We start from the raw sequence: 21445 nt of genomic DNA, 5'->3' as shown, positions 1-21445 counted from the left end.
GCTGCAGAATGCTGATGGGGATGAGACCTGTAGATTTCTCAGTCCAATTCAAGGTGCTGGCTTTAACCTGCAAAGCCTTAGTACCAGGATACCTGACTGGCCCCCTCTCCCAAAAAGAACATCATCTTAGGCCCTTCTCCTTGCACCCCACAAGAAACACCTGAGGGTGGCAACAGGGAGAGGACCTTTTTGGTTGTAACCCCCTTCCCAACACTTGTGGAATGCTCTCCCAGCTGAGGCCTGCCTAGCACCATCACTGACAACCTTTTGGTGTCATAGTAAGACTTTCCTCTGTCTGGGCATTTGATTGCATTTGAAAGGTTTTGAAGCCTGGCTGCACGAGTTGTCTCCAGCTAAGCTCTACTGAGAGTAGACTCAATGAAATAAATAAACAGGAGTTGGTTATCATGGCCCTTGTTTTTGGTGGGTCTTCTCTGAGTAGGACTAGCATCGGATGCAAGTCCTTGTCCCTCAGAGGCTGCCCTGTGTAAGGTATCAAACAGATAAAACCAACAATAAGATGCTTATTTCCCTTCTTGTGTCTCCCATCATTAGCGTCCAGGCTCTGGACAGTGCATATTCTGGGATGGACAGCAGCACAAAGCAACAGGTTGCCAACTGGATCGGGAGATTCCTTACAATACAAAGTAAGTTGGGAATGTGCCCCTTCTGGTGCTCCTTTCACAAGCGGTCAAGAGTCATAACTCCAGTAAAGCTCAATCCAATCTGAGCCAGCAGAACAGCTCAGAGTCACATGGCTCGTGGACCTGCAGCCGTTGAACAGCCCTGTATTGGACAGGACTCCCTCTCTTATTTAGGGATGGGCAAATGTTGGTTTCTCCTGTTTTCTTATTTTTCCAGCTTTATGTTGGAAAAGCTCACCTTATTCCTGCATCTAGTTGATAATTTTTCTCTTTTAAAGAAAGGTCCACATGGAACTTCATCTGCATTTTGTGCAAATTATTTTCTCCCAATATTTCTTGAGTGCAAATTTATACACGTTTTTGCAAGCAATTATTCTCCCCCTTATACGATTCAGTTGTTTCCACTCATATATTATTATATCCATTGTTGTGCAAACCTTTCAGTTGGAGGGGTGCAAAATTACAAAGGGTGACTGTGTTTTGGTTTTCTTTTGGTTCAGAAACTGCAGATTAGGAATTGGGGCTTGTGTAGGTGGAATCTTAAAGAGGAGGACCTCACACTCCTGCCAACCTCCTGTTGGATGCATTATTATTAATTTCATTTATGAATCACTTATAATGAGGCATCTCAAAGCAATTTACAATAAAAAACATATACAATATAAACAACCAGATGAAATACAATTGACAACAACATGATTTACATATGTAAAGTCAATTTCAACTCCAGTACAGATACTGAGTGGGATAATAGTCCTAGTTGCTTCATTAGAAATTGTTCCATTTGACCCTTTGAAAAATAAAGCGTCTTAAAAAAAATTAAATACATTTTTTCGTCTTCTTCATTTTATTATTATTCATTAAACTACCACAAGGGAGAAAAACGGCATTATAATACATTGATAAACAGAAAAGAGAGTGAGGGGGGAAATACATACATAATCTAGGTAAACAAATATTATTTCTAGTCTTTCATTTTGATACAATGCATTCCAGTATTCACAAAATAGTTCCATCTCTCCCCATACGCTCCATTTCATCTCATGCTTTCTCTTTTCTGGAATGTATCAGTCAGTTTCTCCATTGCTGCCAGCTCCACACATTTCATTAGCCTTCACCAAACAGGTGGCAGATTTTGGTCCTTCCATTTCCTTGCCCACACCACAAAGCTCCTTTTGATGTTGCTTTTCAGGCTGCCCACAGAGTTCACCCAAAGAATGGATTCAGAGCTACTGGAAGAGTTTCCTGAACAACGCCTCATACAATGACCTCCTGAAGACCTGGAGTGGATTCGATGGGGTAAGAAAATCAATTGCACTTGTGGCTCTGGAGAGTAACTCACTCCAACCACAAGCTGTGGGATGCAACTTGAAGGCTTCCTGTCGGGCTGGGGGTGAGGGAAGGCACTCTGCATGTGCTCTGAAGTACTCTGGCCTTTTTTAAAAAAGCATACAAATGCTGCTTCATAAAGAAAAGGCAGGTGCTCATTTTTATGCCCTCCTGACAAGTACATAGGCTCCCTGTGACAGGCTAGATTTTTATTGGGGGGGCGTTAGAACCATTATATATGGGGAGGGGGATAACCTTTAGGGACATAGGAATTGGCAGTGACTCTCCAGGGTTTCAGGTGAGGACATTCCCAGCCCTACCTGGAAATGCTCCTGGGGATTGAATTTGGGACGTTCTGCATGCCAAGCAGATGTTCTACCACTGAGCCCTTCCCCATATACTCCATGCATGCTCAGAGGGACATGGAGAAATGGTCAACACTAGTCCTTAGAAGAGCTATTGTTTTGTCCATTTAGGACTGCCTGCACCAAACTCATGATTTTCACCCATTTTCTAGTTTGCAGCTTTGGATGTCCTGACGGCCTCCCAGCTTGCCCAACTGACCGTTGCTCGTGGTGTCCTGGCCAATGAGAGCCTGGCAGAAGCTGTTGCCCAAACCCTCCGCAGCCAGAGCATCCGCTTCATGGAAGATTACTTGACTCAGTTATCACTGTTGCCCCTGGAGCCCTCACCTGAGCACGGAGCCAGCTATCTGTTGCTGGAGACCGTTCTGAGGAAGGTGAATGAGAGCTTCCCCGACCTCTGCTCACCCTCCTTGAAAGACCTGTTTCAGGTGAAACTGATGAGGTTCCTGCCTGTTGCTGATGCAAAGATCCTGGAGCTTTTCCCCACCAAAATTGGTTGCACAGACTTCCGTGATATGTGAGTAGGCTCAGGTTAAGGGTGGGTGGTCCATGGGTTGTGCTTGATGGAGGGAAGTCCTCTAATGGAAAAACTGTCAGAGGTAGAGATGTCAATCCTGCCCTGTGTTTGTCACAATGCAGCAACTGAAAAAAGATAATGCAATTCTAAGCAGCATCAACAGAAGTCTAGTGTCCAGATCAAGGGACGTAATAGGACCTGCCTTGATGTAGAAGCATCGGAAGTCCCAACAAAAAGTTTATAATTTAGGCAGAATATTTGGACTATTTGATATGTACTTGTATAATTTGGAACATTCAATGATTTGATTGGATTGTTAAAATGGGAAACTTAATAAAAATGAAAATGCCACCTGGAATACTGGGTCCAGTTCCGGGTATCACAGTTTAAGGAAGCATATTGACAAGCTAGAATGTATGCAGAGGAGGTAGACTGAGAAGATCAATGGTCTGGAGGACCAAGCCAAAAGGCTTGGAGGAACCATTGAGGGACGTGGGTATGTTTAGCCTAGATAACAGAAGACTGAGAGGTGATATGAGAGCCACCTTCAAATATCTGAAGGGCTGTCACATGAAAGATGGAGCAAGCTTGTTTTCTGCTGCTCTAGAAAGTACAGCCTGAACCCATGGATTCAAATGACAAGAAACAAGATTTCAACTAAACATCAGGAGTAATTTTTTGATGATAAGTGCTGTTCGACAGTGGGACAGGCTACCTCAGGGGTAGAGCATCTGCTTGGCATGCAGAAGGTCCAAGGTTCAACTGAGGCATCTCTGGATAGGGGTGAGAGAGACCCCTTTCTGAAACCCTGGAGAGCTGCTGCCAGTCAGTGTAAACAATGTTGAGCTAGACGGACCAATGGTCTTATTCAGTATAAGGCAGCTCCCTATTATAGGCCAGAGAAATATAATTATGTGTGCAAAGAACTGGATTTCCCTGTTGTGGAGAATGTACAAAAATGCATTCTGCTCTGCTTGCTTTGCAGCTACAAAGGGATTGATTCTGTCTATCATGAGCTAGACAACAGCACCCAAAAGGCTGTCTGCACAAAGCGTCTGGATTTTCTGAAAAGACAACTTACAAAAGAAGGTGATAGATGGTTATTTGGTGGTTTTTCTCCCTTGCTGGAAATCGTGATAAACTATTAAGATTTTAAGGCAAGGGACGGGGAGCTTTTTCAGCTGAAGGACCACATTATCTTGGGGGTAATCTTCTGGGATCCACCTGCTGGTGGTGAATGTGCCAGAGTCACAAGGGGGTGTGTGAACAGGGGCAAAAGTGGGCGGAGCAATTGCATCTCCATATTCCCTGCAGGAGCTGCTTGCACCATCATGACATCGAGCAGCAGAGACTGGCTGCAGGAAAACTTCGGACTCTCCAGCAGCTTTGCAGACTACAATGATTTTCTTCACCTGAACCCCTCTTTTAATGGTGTAAGTAGTGTTGTTCCCTGTGGGACGCGGGTGGCGCTGTGGGTTAAACCACAGAGCCTAGGGTTTGCCAATCAGAAGGTTGGCGGTTCGAATCCCCCCGATGGGGTGTGCTCCCGTTGCTCAGTCCTGCTCCTGCCAACCTAGCAGTTCGAAAGCACGTCAAAGTGCAAGTAGATAAATAGGTACGGCTCCAGCGGGAACATCAACGGCGTTTCCGTGCGCTGCTCTGGTTTGCCACATGACCCAGAAGCTGTACGCCGGCTCCCTCAGCCAATAAAGCGAGATGAGTGCCGCAACCCCAGAGTCGGCCACGACTGGACCTAATGGTCAGGGGTCCCTTTACCTTTACCTTTAGTGTTGTTCCCCACCACCACCAACACCCAGCCTCATTTGAAGCGGGGCAGGAAGGTGGGGGGGCAGGGAGTGTCCAGCTCCAGGCCCTTTTCTCTCTCCTCACCCCAGAGCAGGAGCATTGTCATTATCTGCCAGGGCATCAGAGCAATTGATCTGACAAGTGAACGAGGTGATAATGAGGCTTTCAAGTCCCCTTCCCCTGCTTGTGACAGATGAGCATTGAGGAAGTCAGGGAGTGAGGGCAATAATCATGTGAAGACCAGGTTCTTCTTCCCCTTTGACAGGGGTTCTTCCTTCATGCTAACAGTTTTGAGGGTGGTGATTCTTTGTGAGACTGCTGAACTTCAGGTGACGGAAGATCTTTCAGTGAAGTGCTCACTGTGAGATGTTTTTATTTATTTACTTATTAAATTTGTATCCCACCCTTCCTCCCAATGGACACACCATCATGTTAAGCCAATGGGGTATAGTAGCCAGTGTGGTGTAGTGATTAGAGTATCCGACTAGGACATGGGAGACCACTTGGACCAGTCACTCTTTCCCGTTTAACCTCTCCCCCCCCCCCCGCTTTAGCTTCTAGGAGGAAGAGGTGGGACGTACTTGTAATAAATAAATAAAACAGTAGACTTTAGGATAATAAAGAAAACATGCGGAACATTTTTCAAAGCCTCTAAAAACATGTAAATTAGAACATTGAAAATGTTTAGAAGCAATTGTATACCACCATGGTTATTGATGTTGTGGTTGCTGTGGTCAGTTATCTCTCAGCCGCCAAGCACCTGTGCAAACAGGAGTGTTCTTTAAATTTCTCCTGGAAATCATTCATGTGGGAGCTACCACCAAGGAGGCACTGCCACGGCCAAGGCCAACTGGGCAATGCTTTACCAACTGACCCTTGTTGATCAGAAGCATGTGTTAGATGGACCTACAGCCTGAACCACAAGGAGCTTCTTACACCTGCCGACCACACTCATATAGGGAATGAAGCGCTGGTGATGATGGTGTCCCTCCCCGCTGCCCCTTGTCTTTCAGTTTGAAGTGCTGGATTTGCTGACAACAACCCAGATGGGAACACTGCTTGTTATCTCTGGCACCTTAACAGACAGCGCCAGGGTCAGTGCTGAGACGGAGGCAACAAATGTGATGGCAACCCTTCAGAGCCGAAGCATATCTGAGCTCCAAAGCCTTCTTCTCAGCATCCAGGCACAGGTGAGCCACTTTGAATGGTGAATCTCCAGATGGTGTTGGATGCCAGCTTTGGACTGGGAGATTCATGGAGGAGGAGGAGGAGGCTAGCCTTGACTACTAGCCACAATGGGTATGCTCTGCCTCAAGGGGCAGAGGCAGTAATGCTTCTGAATACCAGTTGCTAGAAACGCAAAGTGGGGAGAGTGTGCTTGTAGCTGGTCCTGCTTTCAGGTTTCCCCTTGGGGCATCTGGTTGGCCACTGTGTGAACAGGATTCTGGATTAGACAAGCCATTGATCTCACCCAGTATGGCTCCAGTGTGGTGTAGTGGTTAAGAGCGGTAGTCTCGTAATCTGGGGAACCGGGTTCGCGTCTCCGCTCCTCCACATGCAGCTGCTGGGTGACCTTGGGCTAGTCACATTTCTTTGAAGTCTCTCAGCCCCACTCACCTCACAGAGTGTTTGTTGTGGGGGAGGAAGGGAAAGGAGAATGTTAGCCGCTTTGAGACTCCTTAAAGGGAGTGAAAGGCGGGATATCAAATCCAAACTCTTCCTCTTCTTCTTCTTCCTCTTAGGTCAGCCTTTCTCAACCTGTGGGTCCCCAGATATTGTTGAACTACAAGTCCCATCACCCCTACCTAGCAAGGCCAGAGCTCAGGGTTGATGGGAGTTGTAGTCCAACAACATCTGGGGACCCACAGGTTGAGAATCGCTGTCTTAGGTTCTTAGATCCATTGTTCTGTTCGAATGCAGAGCTTTCTAAGACCCCTGCCATTCACGCCAAGGATAAAGCAGATTTTCGAATCTGAAATAAAAGAAACGAGCCTCCATATATTTGATGGTTGTATGTTCTTTGTCTCCAGGGGAGCATCACAGAGATAACCAACGTGCGGGTTCGTGAGATCATGTTACGGGGGATTTTCCAACTCCTGAAGCCACACTTTGCCTCCATGCCAATGCCTGATTTACTGTCCTGGTTCAATGGGCTCCTGATAATTTATTTCCCATCCATCACAGTGGAGGAGCTGGGGGCCCTTCCTACTCTCCCCAACTGCACGCAGATACAACCCATGTAAGTAAAATTTTGATTAGTGCGGTTTCATGCGGGTTGCATATAATAACACCCAGGCGGAAGGAGGTGCATTGGCTGCTGTTTTGCTATGGAGACAGCTTTAAGGCCCTAAATAGCCCAAGATCAGGTGAGATGGAGCATGCAATATGGAGCAAGCTTGTTTTCTGCTGCTGTTGCTCCAGAGGGTAGGACCTGAACCAATGCATTCAAATAAGAAGAAAGGCGCTTTCAGCTAAACATTAGGGATAACTTTCTGGTGGTGAGAGCTGTTTGACAGTGGAATGGACTCCCTAGGAAGGTGGTGGACTCTCCTTCACTGGAGATTTGTAAACAGAGGTTGGGTTGCCAAAGACTAGATGACCCTTGAGGTCCCTTCCAACTCAACAGTTTTATAATGCTATTAGCTGAGAGATGGCATTCCTCTGTAGAGGCTGCCCCCGTCATTGTGATCTGCTAGGGAGGGGGCCTGAGGATTGTACACATTGGACAGAGGCAGATCTGGCCACAGTATGGAGGAGGGTCTTCTTAGGAGTGGCCTCAACCTATGGAATAAATGTCTTCATTCAGATTAGCGGGGTGGGGAATCTGTGGACAGCTTTTGCCAGGAGTTAAAAGCACATTTAACCACCCAAGTAATTTCTTGACTATTCTTGTGTCTCCTGGTGCTGATTTTTCAGTCGTTGACTTGGGTGTGTAAATCAGGGCGTGTAAGCTATGGGGGACTAATCTATAGAGGGCCACAATTCCTCAGGAGTAATCTGTCGGGGGCTGCATTGGTGGGCAGAACTAGAGACCAAAGTGTTCTGAATTAATGGTGTCCCTGCATTTGGATGCCTTGCAGTGTGAAAGGGCTGGATTCTGCCTTTGACCAGATGTCATTGGAGACCAAGACTGGTGTGGGCCAGTGGATCCTCCAGGCCCTTCGAAAAACAGGTGAGCCTTTTGTTTCCTGGCTTCCTAACTCATGCACAGATGGAGGAATCAGTCAGTTTTGGATCTCTTCACTTCTTTCTTCTGAAATCTTAACGTCTGCCCTCCACTCACAGGTTGTTTCTTTACTTATTAAACTGCTGTCCCATCTCTCCTCCTGAAGGAGCCCTGGGCAGAAAGATGATGGGGTCATTTGTGTGGATTAGTGTGCAAACAGAATGGAGTCACCATCACCATCATTTTTATTACTATTATTAATAAATTAATTTGTTAGCCATCTAACACAGGACTGTCTCTACATTCATGTTTAAACATATAAAAACTGATTAATATAAAAACTGTCAATATTCAAAGAAATAAAACCAGTACACAAAACATAAATTGCAAGCTTCCATCAGGGTGGAGCAACCCAGAACAGAACTTGAGAACTTGTCTACACTTTCGCTTGTCCCGCGGCTAGAAAGTGTGGACCAGAGTGGTTTTCTGCTCGTCCAGTGCTTTCTAGGCTCAGGTCAGAGTAGTTTTGCCATTGCCCACTGCTTTCCCCGAGAAAACCCTCTTGTTTGCTCTAAACAAGAGCAAATGTCAATCTAATTCAGCGCTAAACCGTGGGTTTTCCAGGGAGAAAGTGGTGGGGCGAATGGAAGTGTGGATGACTCCTAAGATAAAGTAATGGGATCAAATTCCAGGGAGAAGTTGGAAGTCTTCACCTGGCTGTGAAAAGAAGTTCATTGTTGGTGCCAGGCGGACCTTGTTCAGGGCAGCATTTCACAGGCAGTGGTGGAACATTTATGGAATGGCCTTAGGAATGAACGAATGCAAAAGTGAAGTTGACTAGAAATTAAATTATCCTTTCACCCCTGGCAAAATCCACTGGTTCTTACTTTACATTGCTGCATAAGCAACAGTGCAGCGACAACCCATCTTTTGGAACTTTGGTTAAATATTTGCAAGCATTTGTTTTGTTCATCTGGTGCTCCTAAATGGGTACCTACTTGCAGAATTGCAGAAACATTTATTATTATTATTATTATTATTATTATTATTATTATTATTATTATTTTATTTCAGACTGCCAGATGACCGGAAACTGGCTCTCCCTCAACTTCCAGAGATTCAAGTCCTTCATTAGCATCACAGATTTGATGTCTCTTGACCCAAGCTTCAATGGGGTAAGATCAGCTGTGATGCTCTTTCTATTAAGATCAACCAGGGTCTGGTCCATATTTTACCACAACAGCAGAGGAGCAATTCATCCTTTGGTCTTAAGCCCTTAGCTTCGTGGTAGAGCACCTGCTTTGCATGCAGAAGGCCCCAGGTTCAATCCATAATGGCATCTCCAGGTAGGGATGGGAGACACTCTTGCCTGAAACCCCAGAAAGCCGCTGCTAGTCAGTGTAGGCGGTAATGAGATAGATGGACCAGTGGCCTGACTTCCAGCCTTCACAATATGTGGATGATAACACTGGCCTACCTCATAGGGCTGTTGTATGAAATGCAATGAAATAAAGTGGGCAAAAAACTTGGATCATATACAAGCACCGTATACCGTCATACCTTGGGTTACAGATGCTTTGGGTTGCGCGTTTTCGGGTTGCGTACTGCGCCAAACCCAGAAGTACAAGAACAGGTTACTTCCAGCTTTTGGTGCTTGCGCATGCGCAGAAACTCTAAATCGCACTTTGCACACGCGCAGAAGCACTGACTTGCAACCCATGCATGCGCAGACGCGGTGCTGCAGGTTCCTGCACGGATCACATTCGCAACCCAAGCGTCCACTGAAAATGTTAACTGCTATAGTTTTATTATTATATTTATATTCCAACTTTCCTCCAAGACATGTAAGGTGTTGCATAAGGGATTATCACATTTCAGTCCTTGCAACAACCCCAAGCAGTAGACTGGTCTAAAGCCAATGAGTCAAGAACCACTAGTGAGTTGCGACCTGATCCAAGGCGGATTGCAACGGGAGCACCACCACCATGCAAATATGTGGGGAAAGATTAAGAAATGGGTTCCCAAATGCATGTTTGGGTTAAAGGTGGGTGTTAGGACTGAAACACTTGAAGATTACTAGGCTAGAGCACCCAGTGAGCTCCAGGACTGAGCAAGGATTTGAACTCAGATCTTCTCAGGCTAAGGTAACATGATGCCAACTACTCCCCAGGATGAAAAGCGGATGGACTATTTGAGAGACTACAGTAAACAGTTAGAAATCATTAGCAGGGATACAATGACACTTGTAAAGTAACATGAACTTTGGAAATTATGGATACTTAATGGATAGATTACAGGGGGAAAAACTGCAGAAATGAAAGTTTGAAATGGAACCCATGGAGGGATGTCCGAAGGTTTGGGGAACCTTTACTTTACTATTTTAATTAATGGCGATGTCTGTTTTGTATCATAAATGAAAAACCAAATAAATAAATTTATATATAAAAAAGAAAATAAAAGCGGGTGGATGGATGCAGCTATTCATTTCTGTGTGCCTTCTCTCTGTTTCAGACGGCTAACCTGGGGGAACTCTCAGCAGTACAACTTGCTCAGCTGACTGTGAATCCAGAGATGCTCTGCTGCGTAGATAAAGTGAAGATGGTCTTCACAAGGCTGGCTCAGCTGCCTGGCCTTGACCACCTGGCTGCTTTCTGGGATGCATTCAACATTGCCTACAAAAAGGTACAGAGCTCAGGGACCTGCCTTCCACCGCTGAGCAGGGCACCAGAAATGACTTTCTGGAATAACAGAAAGCATGGAGAAAGCAGATGTAGAGAAAAGCTTTCTTCCCTCTCTCACAGCACTGGAACTTAGGGCCATTCAGGACAGACTAAAGGAAGCCCTTCTTCACACAGCCCATTGTTAAAATGTGGCACTCATTCCCCCAGGAAGCACTGATGGCCACAACTCTGAATGGCTTTTAAAGAAGATTTGGCAAATGCATAGAGGAGGAGAAGGCTGTTTTACCTCTGCTGTTGGAGGCAGCATGCCTCTAAATAACTATTGCTTGGAATTGCCGGTGGGGAGAGGGCTCTTGCACTCAAGTCCTGTCTGGTTGGCCACTGTGGGAACAAGGTGCTGCACCAGACGGGCCATTGACAACTGTTAGAGCCATATGGGAAATAACATATTTGCCTCTTGCTATGGTCCTTTGGTGTCAACCGGCTCCTGATGCAGCCTTCAAGTATGAGTTATAGAATCATAGAATTGTAGAGTTGGAAGGGAACCCAAAGGTCATCCAGTCCAACCCCCTGCAATGCAGGAATCGCAGCTGAAGCATCCATGACAGTTGTTTGAATTAGCATGTCCTTCTTGACTTGATGGATTTCTTGGGAGGGAAGCCATATGACTGCTTCAGAGGATGGGCTGTATGGGGGTAGATGGATGGATGGACGGACAGGGAAATAAGCCATTTCTTAGACTTTAACAATATGTGCCAAAGCTATGTGAATGTCCCTGTCCGTTCACGCCCTCTCCAGTAAGTATAATAATAATTTTTATTAGGCTACCCGGAGATACCCAGAGTCTCAGAAACCGAGACTCAGAGTCAGCCGGTCTTTGTCTCAGGTAAGGTCTTTTGCATCATGGAGCAAACCCCATCTTAGGCAAGCAGATGGGATGGAATGGCATTTTAATTAATAGCTTCTAGAGCAACTGGGTTGTTGTTTTTTTGCAAGGTCTTCTAGCAAATGGAACCCTATTGACCTGGTGGCTGGTATCTTGGTGGCCAAGGGAGTAGTGGTCTGGTTTGCTATACTATCTGAAGTAGCTGATAGTGCCCCCATGAGCTACACCAGGGTAGGCCAATGTGATGCCCTCCAGATTTTGCTGGGTCACGACTTCTACCAGCCCAAGCTATCATAGCGAACAATGAGGAATCCTGGGAGTTCCTGGACACATCTGAGGGGCACCGTGTTGGCTACCCCTGTGCAACAGTTGCGCATGCTTTGGTGAGTGCCACACTGTAGAGCAGTGGTTCTCAACCTGTGGGTCCCTAGATGTTGTTGGACTACAACTCCCATCATCCCTGAGCTCTGGCCTTGCTAGCTAGGGGTGATGGGAGTTGTAGTTCAACAACATCTGGGGGCCCACAGGTTGAGAAAGGCTGCTGTAGAGGAACTCAAAACACCTCATGCAAATTGGTTTGGCTGTAATGGCTTTCTCCAAAGGTCCCCTGGGAATGATCAATGAGCCATTGACCTGATCCAACAGACTCATCTTATGTTCTTACAAGGGGCCGCACCCCTAGCTTTCACTTTTAACCCCATGCACCTCCTCTGGTGCAACTCTCTTGCACATAAACTACCCCACCATCGCCTGCTATTGCTTAAAACAGCCATTTCCCTCTGTGTCCCTCCCTGCTTTATTTAAACTTCTGCTGTTGTTTTAAACTGCCCCTTGTTGGTATTCCATCTCTTCTCATTCCTCTGCTGCGATCAGTGTTGTTGTGCAACCTGCCTTCACTTTTGCTCCCCTACCCCACCTAGAATTCATGCAAATTGTGATGTGGCACTGCAAATCCTCTAATTCGAGCTGCATGATGACAACCTTACACCTCTCTTTATATAGGGAGATCTCTAGGAAGGATGAGTGCTACTGGAATTCAGTGTAGACAAAACTGAGCCAGGTGGAACAGTGGTCTGGCTTGATAAAAGGCAGCTTCATAGGTTCACTTAAGGGAAGGGGTGGAGCATTGATCAAAAGTACCCACCTTGCATGCAAAAGATTGACTTCAAAGGCATGCTGGAAGAGAAAGGTCTTCAGTAAGTGCCGAAAAGACAGCAGGGAGGTGGCTGTCTGGTATTCAAGGAAGGACCCCCAAATTTAAAGCAGTAACAAGACCTTCCCTGATCTCCGGCCCTCTTCTCTCGAAATCTTCCTGCCAAAGTTTGTAATCATCTTTCACCCCCATTTTAGCCCAGTTCCGCCAGCGTGCTCAATATCTCAGTGGATGTGAAAATGGCCATGCTCACCTTGACGATGGAGCGCTTGAACGTGGCGTTTTCAACCTTCACCAATGCTGATTTTCGGGACTGGTTTGAGGAGAGACTGGTGGTCATCCTTTCCAGTGTGAATGCAGAGTTTCTTGGGCAAATCCCCAAAAGTATATCCTGCGAGGCTTACAAGTCTGTGTGAGTGTTGACCTGTTCTTTATTTTGGGGGAAGGTCCCCTCCGAACTTATTTATTTATCCATGTTTTATACTGCTGGCTGTACTATAATAAAACACCTCTGAGGGATTTACCGTATTTTTTGCCCTATAGGACGCACTTTTTCCCCTCCAAAAATGAAGGGGAAATGTGTGTGCGTCCTATGGGGCGAATGCAGGCTTTCGCTGAAGCCTGGAGAGCGAGAGGGGTCGGTGCGCACCGACCCCTCTTGCTCTCCAGGCTTCAGGAGAGCCCCGTCGCCAGCCCCACAAACTCGGGGACAGCGGGAGAGGCGCAGCGTGCCTTTCCCACTGTCCCCCGACTTGGCTAGAAGGCTGGCGGGGGGAGAAGCCTGCTCCTCCCCGTCGCCAGCCCCGCAAACTCGGGGGACAGCGGGAGAAGGCTGGCGGAGGGCTTTCCCCTCCTCCAGCCCCGCAAGCTCCCAGAGCGATGCCAAAGCTGCACGCAGCTTCCACATGGCTCTGGGTCCCGTTCTGGGGGCTGGGGAGGGGGAAGCTCCGCTTTCCCCTCCTCCAGCCCCGCAAGCTCCCAGAGCGATGCCAAAGCTGCCAAAGCCCGAGCTTCCCCAGCCCCGCTCCTGGGGGGGGGGATAATTTTTTTCCTTTATTCCCCCCCCCCAAAAAAAATCTAGGTGCGTGCTATGGGCCGGTGCGTCCTATAGGGCGAAAAATACGGTACATAAAATCTGAACAGAGACAGCCTAACCTCTGTCATCTATGTTCTGGTAATCGCTAGGTTAGATTACTGCAACGTGTTAAATGTAGGTCTGCCTTTGGAGATGGTTCAGAAACTTCAGCTGGTGCAGAATTCAGCGGCGAGCTTGTTACTGGGGCAAGACAGTTTGAGCATATAACACGAATCCTGGTCCAACTGCACTGGCTGCCAAGTACTTTTTGGGCATAATTCAAAGTGCTGGTTTTCATCTATAAAGCCTTAAACAACTTAGGACTGCAGTACCTCAAGGACTGCTTTGCCCCATATGAACCAACCTGGACCCTGTACATCATCATCTGAAGCCCTTCTTCATGTGCCTCCTCCACCACAGGTCTGGAGGGTGGCAACACGAGAAAGCCTCTCCTCCTCCAAGAGAGGAGGTGTTGTATGCGGGACGCGATTTCTGCGTCACACAGGGGGCGTTACGCCCCCTGCCCCACTCACCTGGCTGGTGCACCACGCCCACAGGTAAGCGCCCAACTGGGCGGCTTGGAGGGGGCGTGGTTTGCAGTTTAATTTACTGCTGCACCAGCCATTCCGCCTCATTTTCCGCCTTTTCTGCAGTGGCTGCTTGCTTCTGGAATGTTTTTTCCAGGGAGGCTCGCCTGGCACCTCAGTTACATATCTTGAGGCAGAAGCATTCCTCTTTTCCCAGGCCTTTTGCTAATTAAACAACCTATGCCCTTTTAAAATGTGTGGAGGGGTATTGTTTTTGTTTGTTATTATGATATGTATTTATGTGTTTTTATATTGTAAACTTCCCTGAGATCTTTGGATGAAGGTCAGAATAGAAATTTAAACAACAACAACAACACAGAAGCAGTCAATGTGATTTCCTAAAAAAACAGATTAAAATTTAGAGTTGTGTCAACATTAGGCCTACTCAGAGTATACTCACTGAAATTAATGCACGTTACTAACTTAGCAGCTAGGGTGGGGAACTTGGCTGCAAAGGCAATCCCTGCAGAAGGGTTCCCAGCATAGCTATCAACCTTTCCCTTTTTAAAAGGGAAATCCCCTTATTCCGAATAGGATTCCTCGCAAGAAAAGGGAAAAGTTGACAGCTATGTTTCCCAGTCACATTTGGTCCCACCAGGGTTGGGGCGATGGAGATCTAGCTTGTCCCTGGACTAGCCAATGGAGAACTCCCAACATGCTCATCACTCTTCCCAGAATGAACTGGGGCAATGAAACTGGTTTAAAAGTGTATAGTGTATATATATATTCTAACGTTGCCTTTTCCTTCTTATCCCAGGATTACTGGGATCAACAGAGGCTTCTCTGAAATTCCACAGGAAAGGAAGAAGGATTGTGTCAACTACATTGTTTCTTTCCTAACCCAGAAGTCTCAGACCACTGGTAAAGAACTGGGTTTTAGGGCAGATCTGTCAGGAGGAAAATAAGAGGAGTGAACAAACAGTGGTTCTCAGACTTTTTTATCTGGGCCACCCTTTCCAAATAAAAATTTGCTCGCGCCACACCAAAAATTGTTACTGATAAGAACTACATTGGAAAACAAAAAGAAACGACTCCTAGCAGTGCTTGATTTATAACCTAGAACACAACTGCTTTATAACATGATCATAGGACATTCAGAAAGTATAAAACAATGCAGCTACATAAGATGAATCATTCCCAAAGTATAATTTTAAATGAGCCTCTTACATGTGTACCTGAAGTATGTCTACAAACTCAGTGAGAGGTGTGAGCTTCCTTTTGCCAGGCAATTTATATTAGATCTAATCTGAGACAGACAAACTCTCTAGTCTCATCTCCTCATCAAGACAAAGAAGCCTTTTTCCCTTCTGATCTTTCGTATTTGTCAGAGTTGAAAATCCCTGTTCACAACATGGGGAACTGTAGACTAGCCAATGTTTGCACAGTGATTCTGGATGACAGCTAAGATTGTCCTCAATATCACTTGCTGCTCTTGCTCTCATTTTGAAAGGATATCTATCCATATTCTGCAAATAAAAACATTGTTTTTTTGATGCTGTACTACACTACACTACACTACACTACACTACACTACACTACACTACACTACACTGAAATGTTTAAATGTTTCCTGGATTGACTTTGAATCTTCATGCTGCTCTTCCGATCCTCTCGTGCCACACCAGTGTGCGCCACACTTTTTGAGAACCGCTGAGCTAAAACAAAGGTATTACAGTGGTACCTCGGGTTACAAACACCTCGAGTTACAAACACTTCGGGTTACAGACTAACCCGGAAGTAGTACCTCGGGTTAAGAATTTTACCTCAGGATGAGAACAGAAATCGCGCTGCGGCAGCAGCAGGAGGCCCCATTAGCTAAAGTGGTACCTCAGGTTAAGAATGATTTCAGGTTAAGAACAAACCTCTGTAACGAATTAATTACGTAACCAGAGGTACCACTGTATTTGGAATGCACAGGCCTTAGCTTTTCATTTATTCATTTCTATACTGCAAATGCATGTGGAAATATATTTACGCAGCATATAAAATCTAAAGTTAAAAATAATGATAATTCAATTAAAGTCAAATACATAAAATGTTCAGGCTAACTTGCCAGAATTTAGTCCTGGAACCTATTTTTGATGCCAGTTATGTGGGCCTTTCGAATCCTAAGTGTGTGTGTGTTGGAGAGGGGAATTACTGCTCTCTCACCATCAGCAAAATGTCTCGGGCTGGCCTGACATTCTCCCACTAGGCAGATAAGTCATGACTTTTGCTTCCGTCTCTTCCTTCCAGGTCCTGCCTGCTTTGGCCAAACCACACCCAGAAATTGGCTACTCACCTACTTTGGGCAATTCTATATGGAAGTACCATATGTTCAGCTGGTTTCATACTATCGCCAAACATTTGATGCTGTAAGTTAGTGCTTGCAAACCAGTAGGCACATTGGAAATTTTGAGAAAGTGATGTGGGCGCTAGTCACAAACTGGCTGCCAAGTGGCATTGTGTGATGGGTGCAACATCTAAAATCTGAAAATGCTTCCCCCCCTTTTGGTGGAGGTGGGGGAAGGCACCTTTGCCAACCGGAGCTGTGCTAGCATTCACAGAAAGAAGTGCTTTGAACCTCTCTACTTTGGGGAACAGATGGGGGGAGAATGTCCAATCCTGGCATTCAGGGGCATGGGAGCATGTTCAAGGGTTGTATTCACTGTGGGAGATGCTGAGCCAGTGCAAGCAGGAAGTGAGCAGAAAGAGCAAACAGTCCCTTCTAACATCCTGACATTCTTATTTCCAGTACGCAGTATTGGATCTTTTAACTCCGATCCAGATTGGAGACATGATTGTACATTCAAACACCCTGACCAGCATGGATTCGGCATTGCGCCTCGTCAACTTCTTCCAAGAAAGCAGCGTTGACTTTGTCCAGATGATTCTGAAGCAATTCACCAGGGCTGCAATTCAGGTATTTCCCTTGAAACTCTTGTAGAATAATTGGAAGGGGTCCAAGGCTCATCGAGTCCAACCCCTTGCAAAGCAGGGAATCACAGCTGAAGTTGTTAAGTTGTTGTGATTATTGTTAAATCTCTATCCCACCATTCCTTCCAAAGAATCCCAAGGCAGTAAACAACAATGCTGTGGAGGCATTTGCAAGTGGGTGAGTGAGGTGTAGAGGGAGGGGGAGTCAGGGGTGGCGGCCGGGCAAACAGGTAGCCAGTGTTGGCAAGGGGAATGAGCAGGAGCGATAGCCCCTAGTGCTATAAAATTGCCAAGTGATGCTGTTGCCTTGGGTTCTGACTGTTAACTCACCAACTCTAGCAAAACAACCCACTCTTAAAAACACATGGGAACATAGTTAAATGGTTAAGTTCAAATTAGGTATCCTGTCTACAATTAGGGACATTGGAAAAATATATACAGTGGTACCTTGGTTCTCAAACGCCTTGGTACTCAAACAACTTGGAACCCAAACACTGTAAACCCGGAAGTAAGTTTTCCAGTTTGCAAACTTTTTTTGGAAGCTGAACGTGCTCTGTTTTGAGTTGCACACTTTCGTTTTGAGTGTTGCGCTGAGGTCTGTCTGTTTTTGTTATTTATTTTGCGTTTTTGTGGCTCTTTTTTTTGTGACTGTGTGGAACCCATTTCAGCTACTGATTGATTGACTGATTGTGTGACTGCAGTACATTGTTCATGCCTTTCATTTTATGGATCAGTGGTCTCGTTAGATAGGAAAATTCATGTTAAAATTGCTGATTTAGGGACTGTTTTTAAAAGTCTGGAACGGATTAATCCATTTTGCATTACTTTCTATGGGAAAGCGTGTCTTGGTTTTGGAACGCTTTTGGTTTTGGAACGGACTTCCAGAACGGTTTAAGTTTGAGAACCAAGGTACCACTGTATAGAGGATTCTATGCTTTTCATTTAGAAACTGATTCCTTGGAGGTGTCTTTGTTTAATCCTTCTGCAGCACAAGATGACGGTTCTCCCAAACACCGAAGTTGCGCAGTTGCTCTTGACAAATTACCTGACGCTCGCCTCTTCTCAAATGGAAACCTACACAGCAGCAGACTGGAACGCCACTTTTCAGGGGGAACTGCGCTTCCTCTGCTCTGTGGTCAATGCAACAACCCTTGCTTACTTCGCCCCCCAAAACTACAACTCCTTTACTGCCATGTAAGTCTCGACATGAGTTCACTGGGCGCTAGAGGGTGAGGGGGGGATTTTGTTTGGTCCATTTCTCGCTGTGGGCAGAGCCATTTCCTTCTTTTTTTAATAACTTTTTTATTCAAAATTAAAACAAAACATATTATCCAGAAACATATCATCCTTATCCCCCCCATTTTTCCTCCCTCCCCCTCCCTCCCCCCACAACCCCCCCGACTTCCCTCAGTTCCAGTCTTTGATTTCTCTAAAAATGCTGTTTTCTGCATGTTACACAGTTGTATAGATCCTCAAACTATTTAGCTGATTATTATCAATAAAAAGTTTGTGAATGTTTATTCAGGGCTGAGCCATTTCCAATGCTCATAGAATCTCATAGAAGAATCTTATAGAATATCATAGAACTCTAGAGCTGGAATCCTGGCCACAGCCATCACGGGTTGTCATTTATTATTCCTATGATCCCTGTTTATAAAGCCCAATAAAAAGTTATTGAAATAAAAATAAATTTTAAAAGGAAGGAAAGGAAGGTATTGCAGATGTGCCAGTGTGGATAGATGTTTAAACCATAGTTTAATGTGATGAGCAAGTGATAGGTTTGTGCACTCAGCCCCCCTCTTCCCCACGTGGCTAAGAGGAGGTGTTGGGAAATTTTTATTTGCAGTTTTGTTTAGTACAGCTTGTTTCATCCGAACTGACTAACTGGTTCATAGCGATGGTTTATTTGAAGCAAGTTAACTTGAAGCCATGGTTGAAGTTCCCATTGACTCCAGCGGGAACTTTCCCCCTAATTCAAAGAGAAGATACAACCCGCAGATCAGAACCACAGCAGGAATTTTGTTGCATTAGATAGCTCCTATCTCCTGGACTTGTGCGCAGATTGGAACATGACTCCCAGTGAAAAAGATGCACTTCTCTGGATTTTGCAATGTGGGCAAAATTGTGCATGGAGAAGCATGTGTTTTATGTGAATGATAGGTACAAAATGTACATTTTACTGGTGAATGCTTTCAAAAGCATTGAAATGTGTGTATATTATGAAAATGGCACGCATAAAATGCATACAAAATGCATTTTAAATGAAATGGGAAGAAATGGCTTATAAGGGGACAGAACAGGATGACATCACACAGAAGGGGGATGGAATGAGACGGAACAGCTGGTCATACTCTTGAGGCATATACCATGTGCAAGCGGATAAGTGTGCCCCAGAATCCCTTGCAACATTCCACAGGATGGCAAGCTCTTAGCAATTGTATATGTGTGTCTGTGTGTCGTTTCATCATCTTTGCTATTTGCGTCATGACAGTGTTGCTGGGCTTAGTGGAGCACATTCCCAAATGGCAGAACCCTTCAGGAGAGCTGTCGTACTGTGGATCATCCAGAACCTCAAAGACCTAAAAGGTAACATGACCAAAGAAGCCATGGGAAACAGAGCCCCAGATACTTAAAATGTCCCCTGACAAATATCAGTGGCTTCTAGTATAATGAAAGGCTCAAATATTTCCTGTGTCCTCTTATTACCCATTCAGAAAAGCCCAGTGAACCATTTGCTGAGTGGATCAAGTTAGCCTGGGGCTCGTTCTTCAAGGACGCCACCTTGAGAGAAGTGGAATCCATCAAGGAAGACTTCGATCCTGTAGGTTTGCTTTCTTGATGACCAGCAAATTTTGAAAAATGAAGTTGTTGCCAAGAAGGCTCAGGGGCATGTGGCTTGTGGGCGCAGAGCAGAAAACTGAGCATTCAGACAGCGACGCCGGGGGCAAAGTTTCATGGAAGGGGCAGCCCCCTACTTGTAACAAAGCAATAAAACGTCTGTTCTTTGCAAGGAAGGGGGGAATGTGCTGGTGCATAAAAATTAACACTATGCTGCATAGTATTAATGATGAAGATGACAAATCTTCTTTTCTTGTATATGCTCCTTATTTTATATGCTGCTTATCTGAGAGGTTTACAAAATATAAAACAAATTTGTACCCCAAATTGTGTCCCAGTAGCCTGAGCTGTTCCCCCACCAAAAGATATTACAAAACTAATTAAATAAATATAAATTAACCCCTTCCCTTTTTGACCAGTATTTTAGGATTCAGATTATATTTCCCTTAAGCAAAATAAATTCTACAAACAGGATTAAAAATCTTAAGTTTATATTTGATCTATTTCCCCCCCTTCACAACGTTCATTGTTTTCATAGCCTATAATTAAAGCAAAAAAAACCCTCCGTCAATTAGTCCCACATTTAGTTTTTCTTAATTCATCTAACCCTTCTTCAATTGATCCTATTTTCCCTTGAAAAGACTGAACCATTTCATATGTCAAGTTATCTGTATGGAAAGCTGATTGTTTGCTCATCTCGCTCAGTATTGTCTACTCTGCTTGGCAGCAGCTCTCTAGGGTCTCAGATTGATGTCTTTCCCATCATTTCCGACTGAGTTTTTGTTTTGTTTTTTAATGGGGGGATGCTGAGGATTGAACCTGGGACCTTCTGCATTCAAAGACCTAAAGTGCACCCACTAATCATTACGTTTACCCAAAAATGGGCTGTCCCGTATTGGTAAGGTAAAGGGACCCCTGACCATTAGGTCCAGTCGTGGCTGACTCTGGGGTTGCAGCGCTCATCTCGCTTTATTAGCCGAGCTGGCGTACAGCTTCCAGGTCATGTGGCCAGCATGACTAAGCCGCTTCTGGTGAACCAGAACAGTGCACAGAAATGCCATTTACTTTCCCGCCAGAGTGGTACCTATTTATCTACTTGCACTTTGACATTCTTTCAAACTGCTAGATTGGCAGGAGTCCCTTATTGGTATAGCAACATAAATTGTATGTTATCCCTATCTATTTTTGTAATTAAGTGAAAAACTATGATTGAGTAGTGTCTATGTTTTCTAGTTTGCCGTCTTGAACACCCTGAGCACTGAACAGCTGGTAGACGTCATCACAACCTCGGACGCTCTGGTCAATGTGACAACCCTGAGACAGGTTCTGTTGAGCCTAGAGACTAGCCGCTCTGAAATCCCACTTGCAAAGATGGATGTGTTCTTGACAAGGCTCAATTTCATCCTTGAACAGGTAAGTTCCAAAGAAACCATCAACTTCCAGCCCCTCCAGTGCGAAGCAAACATCCAGGAAGCTTCAGTG

The 21445-nt window shown here is 45.3% G+C and overlaps 1 protein-coding gene across 1 annotated transcript in view; it reads left to right on the top strand.

Moving 5' to 3' along the window:
* Nucleotides 1-21445, top strand: part of LOC310692635 (uncharacterized protein) — a 62453-nt gene that overhangs the window by 9569 nt on the left and 31439 nt on the right. The window contains exons 8-26 of the mRNA XM_083473581.1: nucleotides 556-647; nucleotides 1837-1943; nucleotides 2491-2855; nucleotides 3841-3944; nucleotides 4170-4288; nucleotides 5675-5851; nucleotides 6692-6900; nucleotides 7742-7833; nucleotides 8902-9002; nucleotides 10339-10509; nucleotides 11332-11394; nucleotides 12745-12959; nucleotides 14967-15070; nucleotides 16445-16563; nucleotides 16944-17111; nucleotides 18114-18319; nucleotides 19617-19711; nucleotides 19840-19946; nucleotides 21197-21376. Coding sequence (XP_083329707.1) covers nucleotides 556-647; nucleotides 1837-1943; nucleotides 2491-2855; nucleotides 3841-3944; nucleotides 4170-4288; nucleotides 5675-5851; nucleotides 6692-6900; nucleotides 7742-7833; nucleotides 8902-9002; nucleotides 10339-10509; nucleotides 11332-11394; nucleotides 12745-12959; nucleotides 14967-15070; nucleotides 16445-16563; nucleotides 16944-17111; nucleotides 18114-18319; nucleotides 19617-19711; nucleotides 19840-19946; nucleotides 21197-21376 — 2794 coding nt within the window. The remainder of the gene's footprint in view (nucleotides 1-555; nucleotides 648-1836; nucleotides 1944-2490; nucleotides 2856-3840; nucleotides 3945-4169; nucleotides 4289-5674; nucleotides 5852-6691; nucleotides 6901-7741; nucleotides 7834-8901; nucleotides 9003-10338; nucleotides 10510-11331; nucleotides 11395-12744; nucleotides 12960-14966; nucleotides 15071-16444; nucleotides 16564-16943; nucleotides 17112-18113; nucleotides 18320-19616; nucleotides 19712-19839; nucleotides 19947-21196; nucleotides 21377-21445) is intronic.

This window comes from Podarcis liolepis (assembly GCF_965112155.1).
Source record: "Podarcis liolepis genome assembly, chromosome: 14".
NCBI lineage: Eukaryota > Metazoa > Chordata > Lepidosauria > Squamata > Lacertidae > Podarcis > Podarcis liolepis.
Note: the sequence above shows the minus strand (reverse complement) of the source record. Positions and strands in the feature narration are given on the sequence as shown.